This window comes from Vicugna pacos, chromosome 28, assembly GCF_048564905.1.
Source record: "Vicugna pacos chromosome 28, VicPac4, whole genome shotgun sequence".
Classification (NCBI taxonomy): Eukaryota; Metazoa; Chordata; class Mammalia; order Artiodactyla; family Camelidae; genus Vicugna; species Vicugna pacos.
In genome coordinates this window covers 10,582,482-10,600,546 of record NC_133014.1, presented here as the reverse complement: position 1 = coordinate 10,600,546, position 18,065 = coordinate 10,582,482, and the positions used below count along the sequence as shown (strand labels likewise).

The 18,065-nt window shown below is 47.1% G+C and overlaps 1 protein-coding gene across 1 annotated transcript in view; it reads right to left on the bottom strand.

Annotated features, from left to right (window-relative positions):
- MERTK (MER proto-oncogene, tyrosine kinase) overlaps positions 1–18,065 on the bottom strand; it is an 88,327-nt gene that overhangs the window by 53,882 nt on the left and 16,380 nt on the right. The window contains exons 2-4 of the mRNA XM_072951461.1: positions 13,047–13,467; positions 3,354–3,454; positions 387–560 (exon numbers count right to left, since the gene is read on the bottom strand). Of these exons, the coding sequence (XP_072807562.1) occupies positions 387–560; positions 3,354–3,454; positions 13,047–13,467 (696 nt within the window). The remainder of the gene's footprint in view (positions 1–386; positions 561–3,353; positions 3,455–13,046; positions 13,468–18,065) is intronic.

Sequence of the window (18,065 nt, the reverse complement as noted above, 5' to 3'; positions counted from 1 at the left end):
TTCCTTGCTGCCAAACCTCACTGAGGTAGGTCTCCATATCAACTGTTCCTAAAATGCGAGACCTGCCCAGCCTGCAAGGCCACCGCGGCCAGGGGAGATGTGAGCAGGGCTCCTGCTGCCCAGGCTCAAGGATTCTGGCTACTTCACCAATTTAACCACAGACACCCATGGAGGGCAGGTCCCCATGCCCCAACCCTGCCCTGTGACCTCTGACCCCCGAGATGCTGACCAGCCTCCCCATCACTGACCCCCTACCCCCGGCTGCCACACCTGTGCTTTCAGTCTCCTCCACCGCCTGCTGCGGCGCCCAGCAGTGGTCACCAAACTTCGGCTCCCTTCCACTATTAGAGAGAAAACCAGAAATGGGTCACACAACTCGGACTCACCGGGAACAGTCAGAACGGAGGGGGACGTTTCGGGCTGTTCGTTAACACGGCTGCTGTTTTGAACCCAGAAAATGTTGACGGGCTCGGGCGGGCCCACAGCCTGACAGGTGAGGCTGAAGGCTGTGTTTCTGGTGACATTCAAGCTCTCGGGCTGCCTGGTAAAGTGAGGAAGTCCTGCAGAGGAAGAGTTAAGCGAGAGAAGGTTTCAGACCCACCAGCGGAGGCACAGCTCCAAGGGGAGTGGGAATTGCACCAGAACTTGTCAACAGGCACTCTCTCTGTATACCACCCAGGTCTGCAGCGGCCAGTTGTCACCTCCCTGAAGTTGGGTAAGAAGGAACACAGGGGCTAATTCCCACCCGTCTAGTTCCAGCCGGCTTTCTAGGACACTTTCCCAAAGGAGTTGTATTGGTGATTCAGAACTGGTTTTTCCAGAAGGGAGGCTGGCAGTTCTGAAATTGGGTGTTGCTCTAACTCCTGGGACAAGCTGGCAGGTTTTCAGGGTTCCCCACCGATAAACACAGAGTAAAATCAAAGCCATGTGATAGCTTTCCCCGTCTATTTTTTTTCCTTTTTTAGAATTAAAGTATAGTTTATTTACAATGCTGTATTATTATCAGGTTTACAGTAAAGAGACTCAGTTACACACACACACACACACACACACACACACATATTCTTTTTCAGATTCTTTTCCATTATAGGTTATTACAAGATATTGCATATAGTTCCCTGTGCTATACAGTAGGTCTTTATTGTTTATTTATTTTATATATAGTAGTGCGTATCTGTTAATCCCAAACTCCTAATTTATCCCTCCCCTCTCTTTCCCCTTTGGTAACCGTAAGTTTGTTTTCTATGTATGTGAGTCTGTTTCTGTTTTGTAAATAAGTTCATTTGTAACTTTTTTTTAAGATTCCACATATAAGTGATATCATATGATATTTGTCTTTCTCTGTCTGACTTACTTCATTTAATATGATAATCTCAAGGTCCATCCACGTTGCTACAAATGGCAATAGTTCATTCTTATTTATGGCTGAATAATATTCCTTTGTGTGTGTGTGTGTGTGTGTGTGTGTGTGTGTATCACATCATCTTTATCCATTCATCTATCGACGGACACTTAGGTTGCTTCCATGCCTTGGTTATTATAAATAGTGCTGCTATGAACATTGGGGTGCATGTATCTTTTCAAATCAGAGTTTTCATCTTTTCCAGAGATATATCCAGGAGTGGGATTGCTGGATCATGTGGTATGTCTACTTGTAGTTTTTTAAGGAACCTCCATACTGTGCCCCATAGAGGCTGCACCAATTTCCATTCCCATCAACAGTGAAGGAGGGTCCCTTTTCTCCACACCCTCTCCAGCAGTTATTATTTGTAGATTTTTTTTGGATGATGGTCATTCTGACTGATGCGGTCTGCCCGTTTTTGAGGACAACCTATTGTGTGTGAGACTTTCAGGTGGGTGATAATAAATTTTAAAATCTGAATACTTGCATAGGGCTGAACATTCTTCCAAGTGAAAAACAGCGTAGACACAGTTACACAGTTACAATCCCAAGATCTCCCACTTTGATCCTAGAACCAGGATCGCGGGGAAGGGCTGTCAAGAACAGCGCGGAGAAAGCCAGTTGGTCCTTACTTGGGGCGTGTGCCAAAAATTTAACAGATCAAACTAATTGACCTCAGGCATTTAAATTGTGTTCCTTTGGGACTGGGAACTCACAGATCTGGTCTCAGCAGGAATGATGTGGGAGTGGTAAAATGGGGTTCTTGTCTCAAGTTTCGAAGTTTTGCAAAACTCTAATTTGGACCTAACTTGTTCCTGCCCTGGCATTTTTCTGGGATCTTACAAGTAAAATGTCCTCTGAATATTTTCCCCAGATTAGCAGCCAATGCAGGAACCATCTCGTCTGGCTGAGGCTGGCCGAACCCTGAGGCTCTGGCTGTTGTGGGATGGGCTTAAAGCAAAACTCCGAAAGACTCCTTGAGGGGCCTCCCGCCCTCAGGCCTCCTGCGGCACTAGTGGGTGCCAAGGTCAGGTCTGCAAAACGATGGGTAGCCCAGCAGCCTTTCAGTGGGAGCTGCTTCTAGTCAAATTTCCCTAGAAAGCTCATCAGCCGCTCTTTTAAGTCTATGATGAGGAGGGTTGGGAGAAAGTAGAAAACTGGATGAACCGAAGGCTCTGCTGATGGGGCACCTCAGAGAGCAGGGATGCAGAGATCCCAGAGGGCTGCCGCTGTGCTGGTGGAGAGTTAACACCTCGAAGCGTTTTTTGACGGGCCCTGCCACTGCCGAATCAGGCACACAGACCCGAGATGCAGGACCTGGGCTCACCTGGCCTTGCTCACCTGTGCATCAGCTCACATTCCCCACTAGGGTTCAAGTTCCTCAAGGGCAGAGACTGCTTCTCCTGGTCTGATATTTCGCTTCTCCCCCCAACAGGCCTGTCTCATGTCATGGAATTTGCACTGAACCATGCACCCAACAAATCCTAAGGCCCCCAAAAGAATCCCCGTCTGAACTGCCAGCCCAAGTTAAGAAAACTGCTCACTCTCCCCGGTTTCACCATCTGCATAGAAGATACTGAGTAATAGACAAACTGACACTGACCAAGTGAGTGGTACCTGGTGCCAGTGCTGAGAAATGCATAATAGGATGTATTTTGCTTCCTAAAAGAAAAAGACTTCAGTTGGTTTTCTTGTTTGTTTGTTTGTTTTTTGGTAAATAACCTTAGGACAAGGAGGTCCAGAATCTCTTTTTTTCTTAGCCCTAGGGTCTTGGAGAGAGCTAAAATTTTCAAAATTGAGTTAATTTCATTACTACCTAAACTCTAAAAAGATAGCCTTGTAAAATTCCAGTGTTTATGGATCTGCAAGGTTTGCACCCAGTTACAATTAATGTAAGTTCTAAAACAAATAGCCCTGTGGCCATGAGACACCCCGGGGCCTCCGAACTCACCTTGCACCTCGATGTAGATCGGCTCAGACACGATCTCTTCATTGTTTATTTTCATCTTGCAGATATACGACCCATTGTCTGAACGCTGCACGCTGGTTATGCTTTAGAGAAAAACACAAAGATATTTACGGTGATGACCTTCCATGGTCCTGCGATGGCAACAGAACATTCTTCAACCTCTTTGTGATTCGCTGTGATGGTTAACCCCGTGTGTCAACACAGCTAGGTCATGGCACCCAGATGTTTGGTCAGCCATTGTCTAGATGTAAAGACAGTTTTCCGTGAAGGTATTTTTCAGATGTGATGGACATTTAAATCAGGAGACTCAGAGTAAAGCAGGTTGCCCTCCGTCACATGGGTGGGCCTTGTTTCGTCAGTTAAATGACAGGCGCACAGACTGAGGTCCTCCGAGGAAGAAGGAATTCTGCCTCCAAACTGCCTTGGGACTCAGGACTGCAGCATCAGCCCCTCCTTGGATCTCCTGCTGACACCCCACAGATTTCAGATTTGGCAGCACCCACAATTACATTAGCCAATCCTTAAATTTCTCTCACTCTCCCTTAATGTATATGTGTGTGTGTGTGTGTGTGTGTGTGTGTGTGTGCACGTTTATCTGTCTACATATATCCTACCAGTTCTGTCTCTCTGAAGACCTCCGGCCTGTGTATGTTGTCACTTGTCTGGATTTCTGTGGAAGGCTCTACGTCAGGGGTCTCTCGATCAGAGTACAGCCCTTCAAGGCATTTTGCGCATGTGTGGGGTTGTATTAGATGCTCACAGTAAGTAGGGGGCAACCTGGCTTTTAGGGGCCAGGGGCGAATTTTCCACATCCCACGTGACCTTCTGAGACTAGAACCTCATCGCATTGTACATGCACACAAAGTACTTTGCCTGGTGTTAATATCCACCGAATTTCCCAGGACCGTGCAAAGGGAGGGCCGCTATCCCCCGTCCTGTTTGGAGCTCTGCTGTGACTCGGTCTTCATCTGGAAAATGAGTCACCGACGGCTGGCTCCATCTGCAGCTGCCGTGCACATGGTTATGCACCAGGTGCAAGTCTCCGTGGACTTTCTTATCTCTCCTGATGCCGTCATGCCCAGCATTTACAAGCTCATATTCATACTGTTTATAAATCGCCTTCCTTTTGTTTTCCTCATATTCCAGTGTGACCATGATATGTCATAAATATCTGATATAAACGGGCGGCCTTGGTTCTAAGAGGTTCAGAGTCCTCTTTCCAATTTCCCAATGTGTTTTCGAACGGGGAGTTACACCACATACGTGAAATCCACTCTTAGCTGGGGTGGGGAGGGTTAAGAGAATGAGGAATGCTTTGAAATGCTCTCAGATGCTCCCCAAGAAAGGAAGCCCCAAAGCACTGATTTCTTCCCTGCTCATCAGACACAGCAAAGAAGACTGTGACCAGAGGAAAAAGGGAAAAAGGAGAAAAACGTGGAGTGGTCTGCCTGCCTTCCTAGGAGCTTGCTCCCCAGTATAACTAAAGCAGAACAAAATCCGTCCTTGACATGCCAAGGTCTGAGGCTTAAGGCTTAAAAGAGACCAGGAAGCTGGCAAAGTTGGAGGGGCCCCATCCTTGTCCAGGGGCAACTGCCCGGGTAATTAACACAGCGCAGTAGCATCAGGAGCTGACATGTGGCGGTGAGGGCCCCTGGCCTCGAGAACACGCAGTTTCAGAACACTGACCATCGTAAATACAGCTTCTCCCCAACGATACCATTCTGCAGGTCCCTACTAGCCTAGGATAAACAGAGTGACTAAAATGCATGTCAAGAATGGCACCAGTCAGAACTAGAGGGACCAGAGCTACTTGGGTTAACATCACCTCCTTAATGGTCCCAGGACCCAGCAATGATGGTCCCCTGTCACCTGCATTTCCTGATGTGCCAATCTAAGCAGTGCTCCACTGACTGGGAATGCTCTGTCTTTGCCTCTCCCCTCATTTCTGTGCAGGAGTGACGTAATTCTGGACCGCACCTGGTAAATGACCACACCTGGTGAATGACGGCTGGACTTGGAGGGGACGCAAGGGTCAAGGGAAGGCCGGGTCTCTCCATGCTTTCGGGCAGGAGTTGAATGTTGCAATGCCTAGAGGTCACCAGGAGAAAATGGAAAGAGACCTTGCAGGACAAGTATCTCCAAACGAGGGGCCTAGCCGACCCGCCCCTGAGAATCTGGCCTCTAGGCTGGCGCACTGCCCGTGGTGGGTAATAACCAGTGGCTTTCAGCAGCTCCTGCAGAATCTGCAAGGCTGCCCAGCCTAGTTTTCATGGCAGTTCCAATGGAGACCAAGGTCATGGCTACTGAAGACAGCGTCCTTTCCACATATTTTGCAAGTTTGCTGTGGAAGAGGCTGGACAGTGTGGACGATGAGATCAGACAGGCTGAGGACACTGGCGCCTTCTGAAGATCGGGCTCTGGCTCAGGGCCTGGGACCCTGGCGGTGTAGCAGGCTTACTGCATGACTTAGGGAGCCAGGGACCAGAGAGGATGGGAAGGCCAGAGAGGGAGGCAGGGCACTGCCCCAGGAAAGCAGCCCTGGGTGGGGCGAGGCACCCAGCCTGAAGCACAGCCCACTAGGAGCCCACGAATCCAGCAGGCACAAGTAACATCCAAGCGGCACACCTTGGGTGGCAGAAATCAGCCTGCACCAAGTCCAGGAGGACCTGAAAGCAACCAACAAGGAAAATTCAGACTAGGAATAGAACAGGAGGATGCAAACGGAACATGATCAAAAGCTGGTCTTGGTCGTTCATGTCAGGCGGGGTTTAGCATCATCTGGTGAGAAGGAATATGTGTCTGCCTTAATCAGCAAGTTCAAATCCATCTTACCTATAGTGCAGGAAAGGTTTTTCACAAATAATTCTACTCATTGCTTTCTAGACATCCAAGTAAATGCTCCCGTGCCGCAGGCAGGGTGGGGGTGAGGCTGGAGATGGGCGAGTGGCTCCCCGGCAGAAACAGCAGGAAAGGCTCTGAGTTCAGAATAGCAATCCAGGCATTCCACCGAGTAAGGAGTTCCAGAAAGAACACAGAAAGGGGAGGAGGGGGCATCATTCAAGATAAGGCCCAGGACTGGAGATACGGGTCTTTCCCCACCCGGCCCCTAAGGCAGCACAGTGAGAAAGAGAAGATCCACCAAGCGGCCTCCCCAGGCATTGTCACACCTCTAAGACAAAGCAGAGACCCCCAGAAGCTACCAGAGAAGAGGAAAAGCAGGTAATTTACGAGTGAATCAGAACAGCGTCATACTTCTCACGAACAACTCCGGGAGCGAAAAGGAAACATATCAATGATTCAAGATGACAATAGGAAATGATTTTCCTTTTGAATTCTGTATCCGGCCAAACACCCTCAAGGTGGTAGGCGTAGGAAAAACATGGCCTTTTCCAACACAAAAGGGCCCAGGAAGCCTGTGGAGAGTGAGCTCTGTGCCTACGTGAGGCAGTAAAGCCAAGAACGGGAGTTGGGAATCCAGGAAACAGAAGCTGGAAATCAGGAGGAACGAAGGTCCCAAACATGAGAGCAAAGATGACTCGGCTGGACCCCAGACCCGAGGGCAACCTGCCCAGGCCGGAGCAGAAGGGGCCGCTCCAGGACCGGCACCTCCAGGGAAAAACACACCAGTTCTGCGAATTCTGCCCTTTTGAGAGGAGACGCGAATTTTCCTTTAGAGCGTAGGAGACAGTGAGAGACGGCAACTGAGACAATTAAGTGAACCAACAAGCAAGGAAACTATTAAATTCAGGAAAATCAAAAAGCCCTACAATGTAATTATAGTCTACTCCACGATTCAGCTGAAAATAGCATTCACAGAGCCACAAAAATTGTGAAATCTGGGTACCGATTTAACCACAGCTGTGCGTAACACTCCATTGGATTAACAGACCATACTGGGGCCTGGCACAGGCACTCACGCACACACACGCGCACACACACAGACTCATGGATTAAGTATCGCTGGGAAGATATCCAATAAATGGGTAACCTGAGCTCCCCATTGGGAAAGAGCTGGGAGCTGGAGTGGGATAGGTAATTTTGGGACAGTTAGACAACTTTACCATGTGTAGGCACTGCCTTTTTTTTCTTTTTTTAAAGTATAATAATTTCATCAGATTTTGGTCAAACATCTGAGTGGGGACGACCAAAGAAACCATAGATTCAGCCATGGTGTCTAGACAGGAACCACCTGGACAGAGACTCAGGGCCAGCAGCTGCAAAAGCCCCTCACACCAGGGCACCCTCAGCTGGGTTCAGGCCGAGGACATCCTGCAAGAACCCACAGTATCTCCCCATCCCTCAGACCTGGGACAACTGCTCAGAAATGCCTCGTAAGTAGCAGCTATGCTCTTGAGTCTTCTTAAAAGAAATACAAGAAAGGACCAATATGGTTGGATGATTCCACTTACATGAATACCTAGGGTAGTTAAATTCACGTAGAAATAATGTGGAACAGAGGTTAGCAAGGGCTGGAGGAAAAGGGGGAGTGGGGAGTTAGCGTTTCACGTATATGGAATTTCCGTTTGAGATGATGAAAAAGTTCCGGAGATGGATGGTAGCGATGAATGCACTCATAGCCACTGAATTGTATATTCAAAAAGGGTTAAATGGTCAGGTTTATGCTATATATTTGTCATCACAATAAAAAAAATTAAAAATGAAAAAAAAAACCACTTTTGAAAGAAATACAAAGACCCACTGAGAAGCATCCTGTTTTAACCTGCCATAGTTCAAATGGTGTTGGCAGGATTCCACAGGTAACCTGAGTTCAGGGCTCTCGAACAAAATCTGAGCTGAAAGGAAGCCTGAATATAAAGCAGGGCAAAAAGCCTCAGGGATCTATGGCTAAAAATAGTTTTTCCAGCTGATGGTTTGGCCAAAGAAATTATGCTCCTGCTTCCTAGATGTTTTGCTGATTTCTCATGGATGAGTCCATTTTGGGGGCCACCAGAGGCAGCGATGGCACCAGTCCACAGTCCATCAGGCTGCGGACGAGGAGCCTGGCACACAGAGCCTGCGGGGGGCCCAACCAACACAAGCGTCTGAGGCGCCAGGGGCCCGCAGGGACGCAAACTCCCCACTTAACATCTCTGCAAAGAAAATGTACTAAGCAAGTAAAATCCTTCCAGCTTTAGCTACTGGGAAGGATGCCAGAGTTTAAGGAGCACTGGGAATCCCTAGACTCCAAAGAAAACAAACATCAAATACTTTCCCTTCGCCATCAATCGCCTAATAACTGGGTCTGCAGGGCCTGTCAGTTTACAGGAGCCTCAGTTTTGTTTTTGCTTGAGGGTGGGTCCCCCTCCATTGCAATCTTCTGATCTGAAGGCTGGCGCCTTCCTGGGAAACTTTACCTGACGAGGGAGTGTTTCTAACCCAAGCTAGAGAGCTTTTTACACCCAATATCAGACTTCAGAGCTAACTATGCCTCACAGATTGCACCCTCTTTTAGAGACTCCAGGGCAAGGTTTTGGCTAAGCAGGGTCCCGGGTTGGATGAACGGATGTGCCAGGGTTTGAGCTGATAGCAGGTGCAGATGGGGTGGGATACCAGTTGAAGTACCAAGGGGGCAGCTTGGCTGGTGACTTAAGTCCCACAAAGGAGATCTAGCAAATGCTTTCAAGGGATGCACTCAGGACTAGGCGAGGAGTTGGGGTGGGGGGGTGGGGGTGATGCGTGGCGGTCATGGATGGTGGTGCAGATTTTCAGTATTAATCACCAAGCCACCAGTTAGGAATCCTCCAACCTACTAGCAGACGCCAAGCGCTCCCTCCACCCACTAGTGAAAGATGACTTTTGACTCTCTGTCAATAACAACAGACATCTAAAGTTAAAACAGGAAAAACCACGAACTATCGGCATAGCATGGACCCAGCTCAAGAGGGCTTCTGGAGCTGAAGACCCACACCAGTTATCTCTTCCCTTGTATATGCCACCAACCTTGGCATTTTGAAAATCATTTTTAACGTTTATCCCTTTATAATTCCATTTGCGCTCTTCTATAATTGAATATGTTTTGTAATAGCAACTTACAGTGGCATACGGCAGCCATTAAAATATTTTCGAATTTTACTAATACAGGGAAATGTTCATAATACAATGACAAGTGAATGAAACAAGAGATACAATCATCTGTGTAATAAAATACCAGTTTTATTTCAAGGATATTAGATTTATTGATGCTTGGAAAATTTTTCTCAGGATTGTGGACCATAGTTTTCTTCTCTGTATTTGTTTGGTATTTTCCAAGTATTTAACGAGATGCTTATATTACTATTAAAATACTTAAAAATATACACATATGGGAGTTTCAAAAATCTTTTGGGGACAGTCTCACGTGTGATGTCAAAACAAACCTCCTTTAACCTTTCCAGAGTACATGGGATCCTTAAATGCCTGTGAGCCCCTCCTATCATTCCCACCACTCTCCACACCCAGTTTCAATAAACTAAGGGTTGTTTGCAAGATGTGGTCACCTCTGAGTGGCAGAAATGTCCTTCCCTCAGTCCTGATGCTGAGTCCTTCACCCCTAAATAAATCCTTCAAGGTCAAAGTCTAAGATCGGATGGCAACACTACCATACCATGTCAGCACTACCTCGGCACTTCCGCACTTGACACCGGAGTCTCCCTTCCCCTCCATTCTGTTCACAAGCACGAGCAGGGTGACAGGGACCAGGTCTGTCCTCCTCGTCTCAATGTCCAGTTAGTTGTTCATCCAACAAATAAAGGATTGCCTGCAAACACCTTCACGAGCAAGGCTGCCTGTTTTTATCATTAGTGGGTTGTTGCCTGTGTTGGGATTTGGAAAAAAAAAATCTCTATTCCTTGTGTCTAAAATGATGCCGCCAGTGAATGTTAAAGCTTTTCCTTACTGTAAATTACTTACCACATCCTTTTCTTCCTTTGGGAAGGAAAGAGAAATATGGCGGCCACCGTGGGAATGAGGGAGTCAGAAGCAATGGAAGGAGTAACAGGGATGAAAGTTCCAGTGCATTAAATCCGCCGAACTCCTAATCTGCACCTCCAACTAGGACAGGTACTGTTCAGGAGCAAAGACCAGATGCTTGACTAACCCTAGGTTTTAGGAGGACGGATTTGGGAGTTCAAGTATGCGGTGGGCAGGAGGCATGGGTCTGCATGATATGGAAGAGCTACATGCCTAAGAAAGTTAAAAAGCGCATCCACAAATCCATCAGTCTCCAGCAACTCACAACTGCTTGTTAAAGGATGAGAGGTGCAGAGCGTGGGCAGATCTCATCATTTAAAATTCATGTCAATTCTGCCCTTTCTTATGATAGTAACACCTTATTAAAGAAAAAATGGTTCCACGATCTAACTTAAAATTCTTGTGCTTCTCTTTATAGTTCCTCAGACCCCTGCCAATAGACAGACATGTTTATTCTGCACACTCCCTTAAATAGATGTGGTCCAGAGAGAGACTGTCAGAGGCAATGCCAATAAAACTGCAGGCTAATGAGTTCCTGATAAAACTGTAGCTGTTGCAAGCCTAGACCTCGTTTTGAACTCTGCACTGTTTCTGGGAACCAGAGTGGATTTCCTCAGGGGCCATGAGATGTGAAAAGAGGAGACACTGCAGGTGTGTAAATCAGGCTCCTTGTTCAAGGATGACCAGCATCCTAGTGACCCTGGGCAAGTCACCCTACTCATAAGGACCTCAGAGTCCTCATCTAAAAGACCTTAAATTTGGGGTCTCCTACATCCTTCCCTCTGGCCAAGAAATTACACAAGTATTGATCATCTTGATCAAGTCAGTGTAATTTACTTCACTCAATCACTCCACGACTACTGTGCCACCTGAATGTTACTGTAATAAAGTTAAAGAATATGATGACGCTGGACTTGGTGTTGTCCCAAACACTACTCCGTTCAGCTGAGAGTCTGTCCTTTGCAAGAATTCTGATCACTACATTTGCTTCAAGGCTTAGTTTGGAGGTCAGATAAGATTTTTTTTCCCCTTCAGAACATGTTCATGAGAGTTAAGCTGAATCCATGTAGAAGTAGACATTTTTCTTTAAAGTTCTCAAAATATCACCCAGTCACCTTCTGAACTTTAAAGACGTAAGTTCAAAGTAAGACACTAAGTTGAAATGCTCTCCAATTTAAGTCTTTTGAACATCTCATGGCCCCTTAGAGTACACCTGGAGCAGCCAGTCAGGTGGTCCAAACCTACCTCCTTGGCCAGAAGACCAGGGAAGATGCAGCAGATCACCTGTGGTCTCATGGGGGCCACTGGCAGGACACTGGCTTGGGACTCCCAGCCCAGAGAATGGGGCTGTGCCCCCCTCCTAAATGACCAGGTGAGACCAAACTGCAGCTTTTTGTTTCTGTCAGCCTGTAAATCTTATTTATTATGAAATGGTGACTTAACTTCTCCCAGCAGAAGCTGTGTCTACCTAATGGAAAAACATCTGTGCTTTGTAGTGGATGGAGAAAAAAAATATAGTTAAGTCTCCTGAGTGATCTCAGCTACTGGCTGAGAAAGGCAGCCAGAGAGACCCAGCCAGAGTTTAAATCCACCAAAGGAAAATGCAAAAGTTGTGTCGTTGGCCTTGATGATGACCAAGACGATAACTTGGAAAAAAATGCAAAAAAAAAAGGGGAGGGGAGCATCTTACGGATATGTTGACACACTGAACTCTAATTGGAGTTGTAGGGTCTGCGGTAACTCTGAGGTGGTTTTCTGAAAAGGAAACATACGATGATTCACCCAAAGACATGACAAATTCTGGAAGTGGCCCAAGCATCAGGTTGGAGAAAGTGAAAACTTACGGATCAAAGAGGGCTCCACTCGGAGTGGAGGAATCCCGGAGAAAAGCCTCTTGTGTCAGCTCTGCCGGCCTCTGACCTCATTTTGAGTCTTTAAGGACCACATGTCCACCTAATTCTAAAACTCTACTTGCAAGGAGGTCTTAATGCAAAAACCAACAACCAAAAACCCTCTTGGCAAAGAGGAAAGAGTAGAGAATGAAAAGGGATGGGGAAGAGAAGCAGCTGTCTGTTGCACTGTCTACAGGATCTAAAGTATGAGGACTTAGTCCTTGGGCCGGTGGATCATTCCAGACACGAGGATAAGCCTGGCTCATCCTTGTCGTTCCCCTAACTCATTCAGCCTGCCCCTGCCGACACAAAGTGGAATGCTAGGATGGTAAGCCATGTGGCTGAAGATCTGCCTCCATTCCCCAGACCCTCCACCTTCTTTCTACCCCAGTATGCACGAGGGCAACATCAGGACCACGATCTGCAGCAGCAGGGTATGCTGGGAGGAGGGGAAGAGAGAGGGTATAGGGCGAATCAAAAGGATGGGGGGCTGCACTGTTTCACAAGCTCCCCGCCCACCAGGTGATTGAGATGTCTCCTCATGCCCAGTGAGAACATCTTTCTCCCTCAGTGGGAGAGCTCTTTAGTCGAGCAGGACTTAACAGGACTCGTAGCCCAGCTGGGAAGAGCATCTGATAGCCACGTGTTCCGGTGGGGCCAAAATTCATTTAAAAGAGATCAACAATACAGTCAGCTATGAATCTACACTCTAAATGGACCAGTGGGGTTGCTCACACAGAAAACAAAAGGCTGTTTTTTTTTTTTTTATTAACAGGGCTTTTGAATCAGCAAGAACACAACAACGTTTTAAAAGAAAGGAAGAAAGAAGGCTTACCTGAAGGAAGCAATTATTGCTGTCACTTCATCATCGGGATAATAATGAGTAATTGCATGATGGGCCCCCAGCAATTCCTTCCCATCTTTCCACCAAGAAATAGTTGCGCTGTCTTGGTAGATCGTAGGTATAGTGATCGAGCAATTAAACTTGACATCTTTGTGTTCAGAAAGTATTATGTGGCCAACTGTGTGATTAAATGCCAGAGGCGGTAGGAGCTTAGACCCAGCAGGGGTCACCCTGGGGAAGGCTGCATTTCCTGTGTGTGGTCTTCCAGGCTGGGTGAGTGGAAGCATCGAGGTGGGCTGGTACCCGTGGGGGTGAGGAAAGGAAAATGGCGTGTGGTCAGCCTGCCGGCTTCCTGGGAAAGGTCCTGGGAATGGAGGGTTGGGCTTGCCTTCCTCCCTCACCTCAGCGGTAGCTGCAAAACAGAACATGGGAGTTTCAGTCTTTTCAATCACGGAGTTTTCGCAGGAGGTCCCCAACTTAACGAGGCCACGATGAGGGAGCAAAGGGCATCCTCAGTGTCCTCAGAAGACACCAGCAGAATTTATTTAACACACAGATAGTGTGAATATTCTCATTCACAAGTTCATTCATTTGCTCACTTCCTTCCTTCTAAAGAATGCTTAAGAAACAGAACTCCCCCATCACAATTTTTGCCTTTTTAAAACTGAGATAGAATGGATATATAACATATCAGTTTCAGGTCTACAACATAATGATTGGATATTTGTATGTTTTGCAAAATGATCACCCACATACGCCCAGTTAACATCCATCATCCATCACCACACATAGAAACTTTGTTTACTTGGGATGAGAACTTTTAAGATCTACTTACTCTTAGCAACTTTCAAATAAACGATACAGTATTATTAACTACAGTCAGCATGCTGTACATTACATCTTGGAGACTTACTTATCATATAGCTGGAAGTTTGGACCTTTGACCACCTTCACCCATTTTTTTGAAATCTCGACTCATTCCAAATCCCTCATACCCAATTCAGTAGCATGGCAGGCAGGTGACGGCACCTGAGATCACCTTTCTGCTGTCTGCTCAGCCATAAGACTATGCTGCAAATTTGACCAACAGTCTTGCAAAAGCCACAAAGAGACAAGTTTACAGTGCTTGAGCCTCAGCGTACCTGGGGGTGGGGGGAAATTAACGTGCGTTTATACCACCAGCTACAGAATGACTTGGAGCGTCTGCCCAAATGCTTGCCTGTTGGAGTGCTTTGACTTCATCTGACCCAAGAGAATTTCCAAAAAACAATGGTTGTACTCTCAGTTCTAACGGCATTTTTGGAGACTACATGCTAAGCCAGTTGTTATTATTCAAACACGTTGACCATGAGTGGTGAGACACAGGCAGGTAGGAGACACAGGCTGGCGTTTTGTGGGTGAGTGATGGGGGTACACAGAGGCACCCCCTTCCTGGTCAAGAGCTGTGCACACTCAGGATGCCACATCCTCCTGGGCTCCTGAGTGTGCCTGTGCTGGGAGTAGGGCAGTTTCTGCTCAGGGCTGTGCTGGATTTAACAGATAAGAACATAAGACATCCATCATGTGATATCACTTACATGTGGAATCTAAAAAAAAAAAAGACATATGTGAACTTATTTGCAAAGCGGGGACAGACTCACAGACACGGAAGGCAAACTTGTGATTACAGGGCGGGGGGCGAGGAGATGGGAAGGGATAAATTGGGAGTTCGAGATGTGCAGATACCAACTACTATATATAAGATAGATAAACAACAAGTTTCTACTGTGTAGCACAGGGAACTATATTCAATATCTAGTGGTAACCTATAGTGAAAAAGAATATGAAAAGGAATGTATGTCTGTATATGTAGGGCAAACATCATGCTGTACACCAGAAACTGACACAATGTTGTAAACTGACTGTATCTCAATTAAAAAAAAAGGTTTTTTTTTCCAAAAAAGAACACAGGACAGCCAGTTAAATTTCAGATAAACAAGTAATTTTTAGTATAAACATTCAGTTCAGTAATTATTTGGCAAATGGAGTTACCAGCAGATTTGGGGGCAGAAGCAGGAAACTGAGAATATATCCCTCCAGCTTCTTCCCTGCAGGTCACTCTGGACCACAACTAAAGGCTGGAGCTCCCCCTCCAGCTCTGTCTCTGATGTCAGGTCAACTCTGGTGGCTGCTGCATTTGGGAACTGCCTCCGGGGCAGATGCCAGGTTGGAGGACTAGAGGTTTCACTGTAAGAAACTGGGGAAAGCCCATTGCTTGTCCCTTAGCCGGAGGTCTCGGGGGGCCATGGGAGTGCAGGGGTCCTCTGTGGGTTCTGGGAGAGGGTGCAGTGGGTCCGCTGCGGGCTGACCTTGAGCCCAGTCGTCCAGACAGATGAGTGTGCTGGGTTGGGAGCGTCATTTATTCCAAGGCATCAGGGTCAGGGTGACTCAGCAGAAAGGGGTCTCTGCTTCTGCCGCTTCCATGCCAGGCAAACTTTTATGCACAAGTGTGGAGGGAGGAGGCGAAGCCCAGTGCCTGGTCCCATCCAGCCACGCATCTTCTCTGACCTGGGATCCCTCCTGCAGGAGTGGATGGTCTGGCTGTGCATCTCATGCCTGCAGACCTCCCTCAAGAATGTTCTTTTTCTGCAGGCTTCAAAGCACTGGCAATTCACCTGTGCCTCTTAGAGGCACACTCCCTGTAATGCTTCCTATTCCTGGAGCTCCAAGGATCCAGGGAGTCAGGGGTTTTGTCCAAACAACTGTTTTTTTTTCATTAAATATAAGGCCAAAAAGTGGAGTGGGAGAGGCAAATAATAATTCCTTTGGTTTGTTTAATTTACTTAACAAACATTCAACATTTCTGATGATAAATGCAACACAAGTCTGTTGTAAAAAAAAAATTCAAGTATTTACAGGTGGATAGAAAGTATAAAACAGAAAGTGTTTTGTAATCCCAACAAGCAAGGTCACCTCTGATTATAGTTTGGGGTGTAACCTTCAGTTTTCTGTGAGATGAGCTGCTGATTGAACAAACTGATGGCAAAGCCACCCAGTCAGACGACGTCAATGAGACCAGGGAGCAGCCAAACCCTTCCTGTGATCATTATGGATGGTTTAAAAGATAACTAATTTCCATAATTTGATGTGCCAGAAGCTAGTAGTATGATTTAACTGTCAACAAATATTTATGTAACACCTCGTGGTCTAAGATTTGCTGTGACTGTCTGATGGGATGCAGAGAGGCATCTGCCCCAGCAGAGGAGCGGCAGAGGGTCCCAGGAGTTAAAGAGGGCATGGGACACACAGCTAACTGTCCCTGACCTCTCCATCACCACCCTGCCTAAGCCTCCCAGGTGAGGGACCCTCCCCTTTTGTAACATCTCCTATAATTGCTCACTCAATTCTTCCTCCCCTGCAGGACTGCCTCAAAGTTCCCCACTATAATCAGTCCCTAGTAGGTGCTCAAAATAGGTTTGTTGAATGAATAAGTAAGGCACGAAAACGAAGCATGAATTTGAGGAGGGATGGGGAGGATGGACAGGGTTCCCAGGGGCAGAGGCGGCAGAGAACTGGAGAGAAAGGAAGAGGCCCTAATCGTTTGGGGACACCGAGGTGGCAGCAGGGTACTACCCCTGGGCTAGGACAAAGACGGGACATAAACTGGAATTAGGTGAACGTGGAGAGCCCCGCACCCCAGCTGAGACAGCAGGGATTCCTGGAAGGTTTCTGAACAGGGGCAGGAAAGATCCGAGACATGCTTGATTTGGGCACCGACATCTGCCTGAGTGAGAGAAGAGAAGCAGGAAGGAGGAGGCCAGGAAGCGGGAAACCCGCCAGGAAGATGCTGGAGACCTAACTACGGGAGCGGCCAAGGAGGAGGAGGAAGGATGAAGGCGACAGAAGAGGGGCCAATCGCAACAGCCTTCTCAGCATCGCTGTCATTTCGAAAAGAAAGGTCGGTTTCACACCCAGTATTTAGGAAGGACGTAATCTCAGGACACAGGGCAGTTCTCAGGAGTGGCCACTGGGCAGCTTCATACTGGCCGTTGCTTGAAGAGTGCAGCCCTGATGGGGAAATGGGGATGGTCAGAATGGTACCCCATTGGGTTGCTATCAGGAATAGAGTCATTACTATGTCTGGCTCATAGTAAGCACTCAATAAACGTTAGTGATCATGACTTTGATTATTTTCTCTTTTTACTGTGAATCAGTAAAAGCTGCCATGGCCCAATACTTGAGACCTGCTGATTCACAGGGATAGACACTGAGGGCTGAACAACCCAGCACACTTGGTGAGGCTCTCATTGCCCAGCTTCTGGCAAGGGCGGGGGAGTGGGGTGGGGTGTTGCCATCCACACAGTCTTCAGCATAGACGGTGCTTTACAGTATATGCCATGTTGTGCATAACCTCACCAGTTGTATGTGGGGGCCTTGAATGATTATGGATAATGTGAAAAAAAAGGCAAAATGAAAACCATTTCAAGGTTTTGGATCCCAGGGTCAGGGCAATGATTGTATAGAAATTACATTGTAAGCTGCTGATTTTTCAGTGTGCTGACTACGTCAATGGTATAACACCCTCCCCTCTGTGTTTCCTCACAGAAGTGGAATACTTTCAAACTGTCTAGGGTAGGGGAGTGATGGTATGAGGATGAGATCCGAGCAAAAAGTTAAAAATTTTCTTTTTTATTAACATGTTCTTGGCAATTCACCTTGAAGATGATAAGAGCAAACGTGGTGGGCCTGTTTGAGGATGCCCAAGGTGGAAACAGTGTTTTCAGCCAGTGTCAGAGATGTATTAAAAACTCACGGTCAGAGACTTGATGAGAATTTGTTCCTTTCTACACAGCACTCGTGGAAAAGTGGGCTGCCTTTGGAATGCGCCAGAAATTTTCCCGTTCCCCTCTCCCTCCCATCTTCTTTCAAGGTTATCTCCTTGTGTGGACTGGAGAGCAGCTAAAGCGGGAAGTTTAACCTCACCAGCAAATGCTACTAAGCAACTTGGATAAATGGTCTCCCACTCAGGTC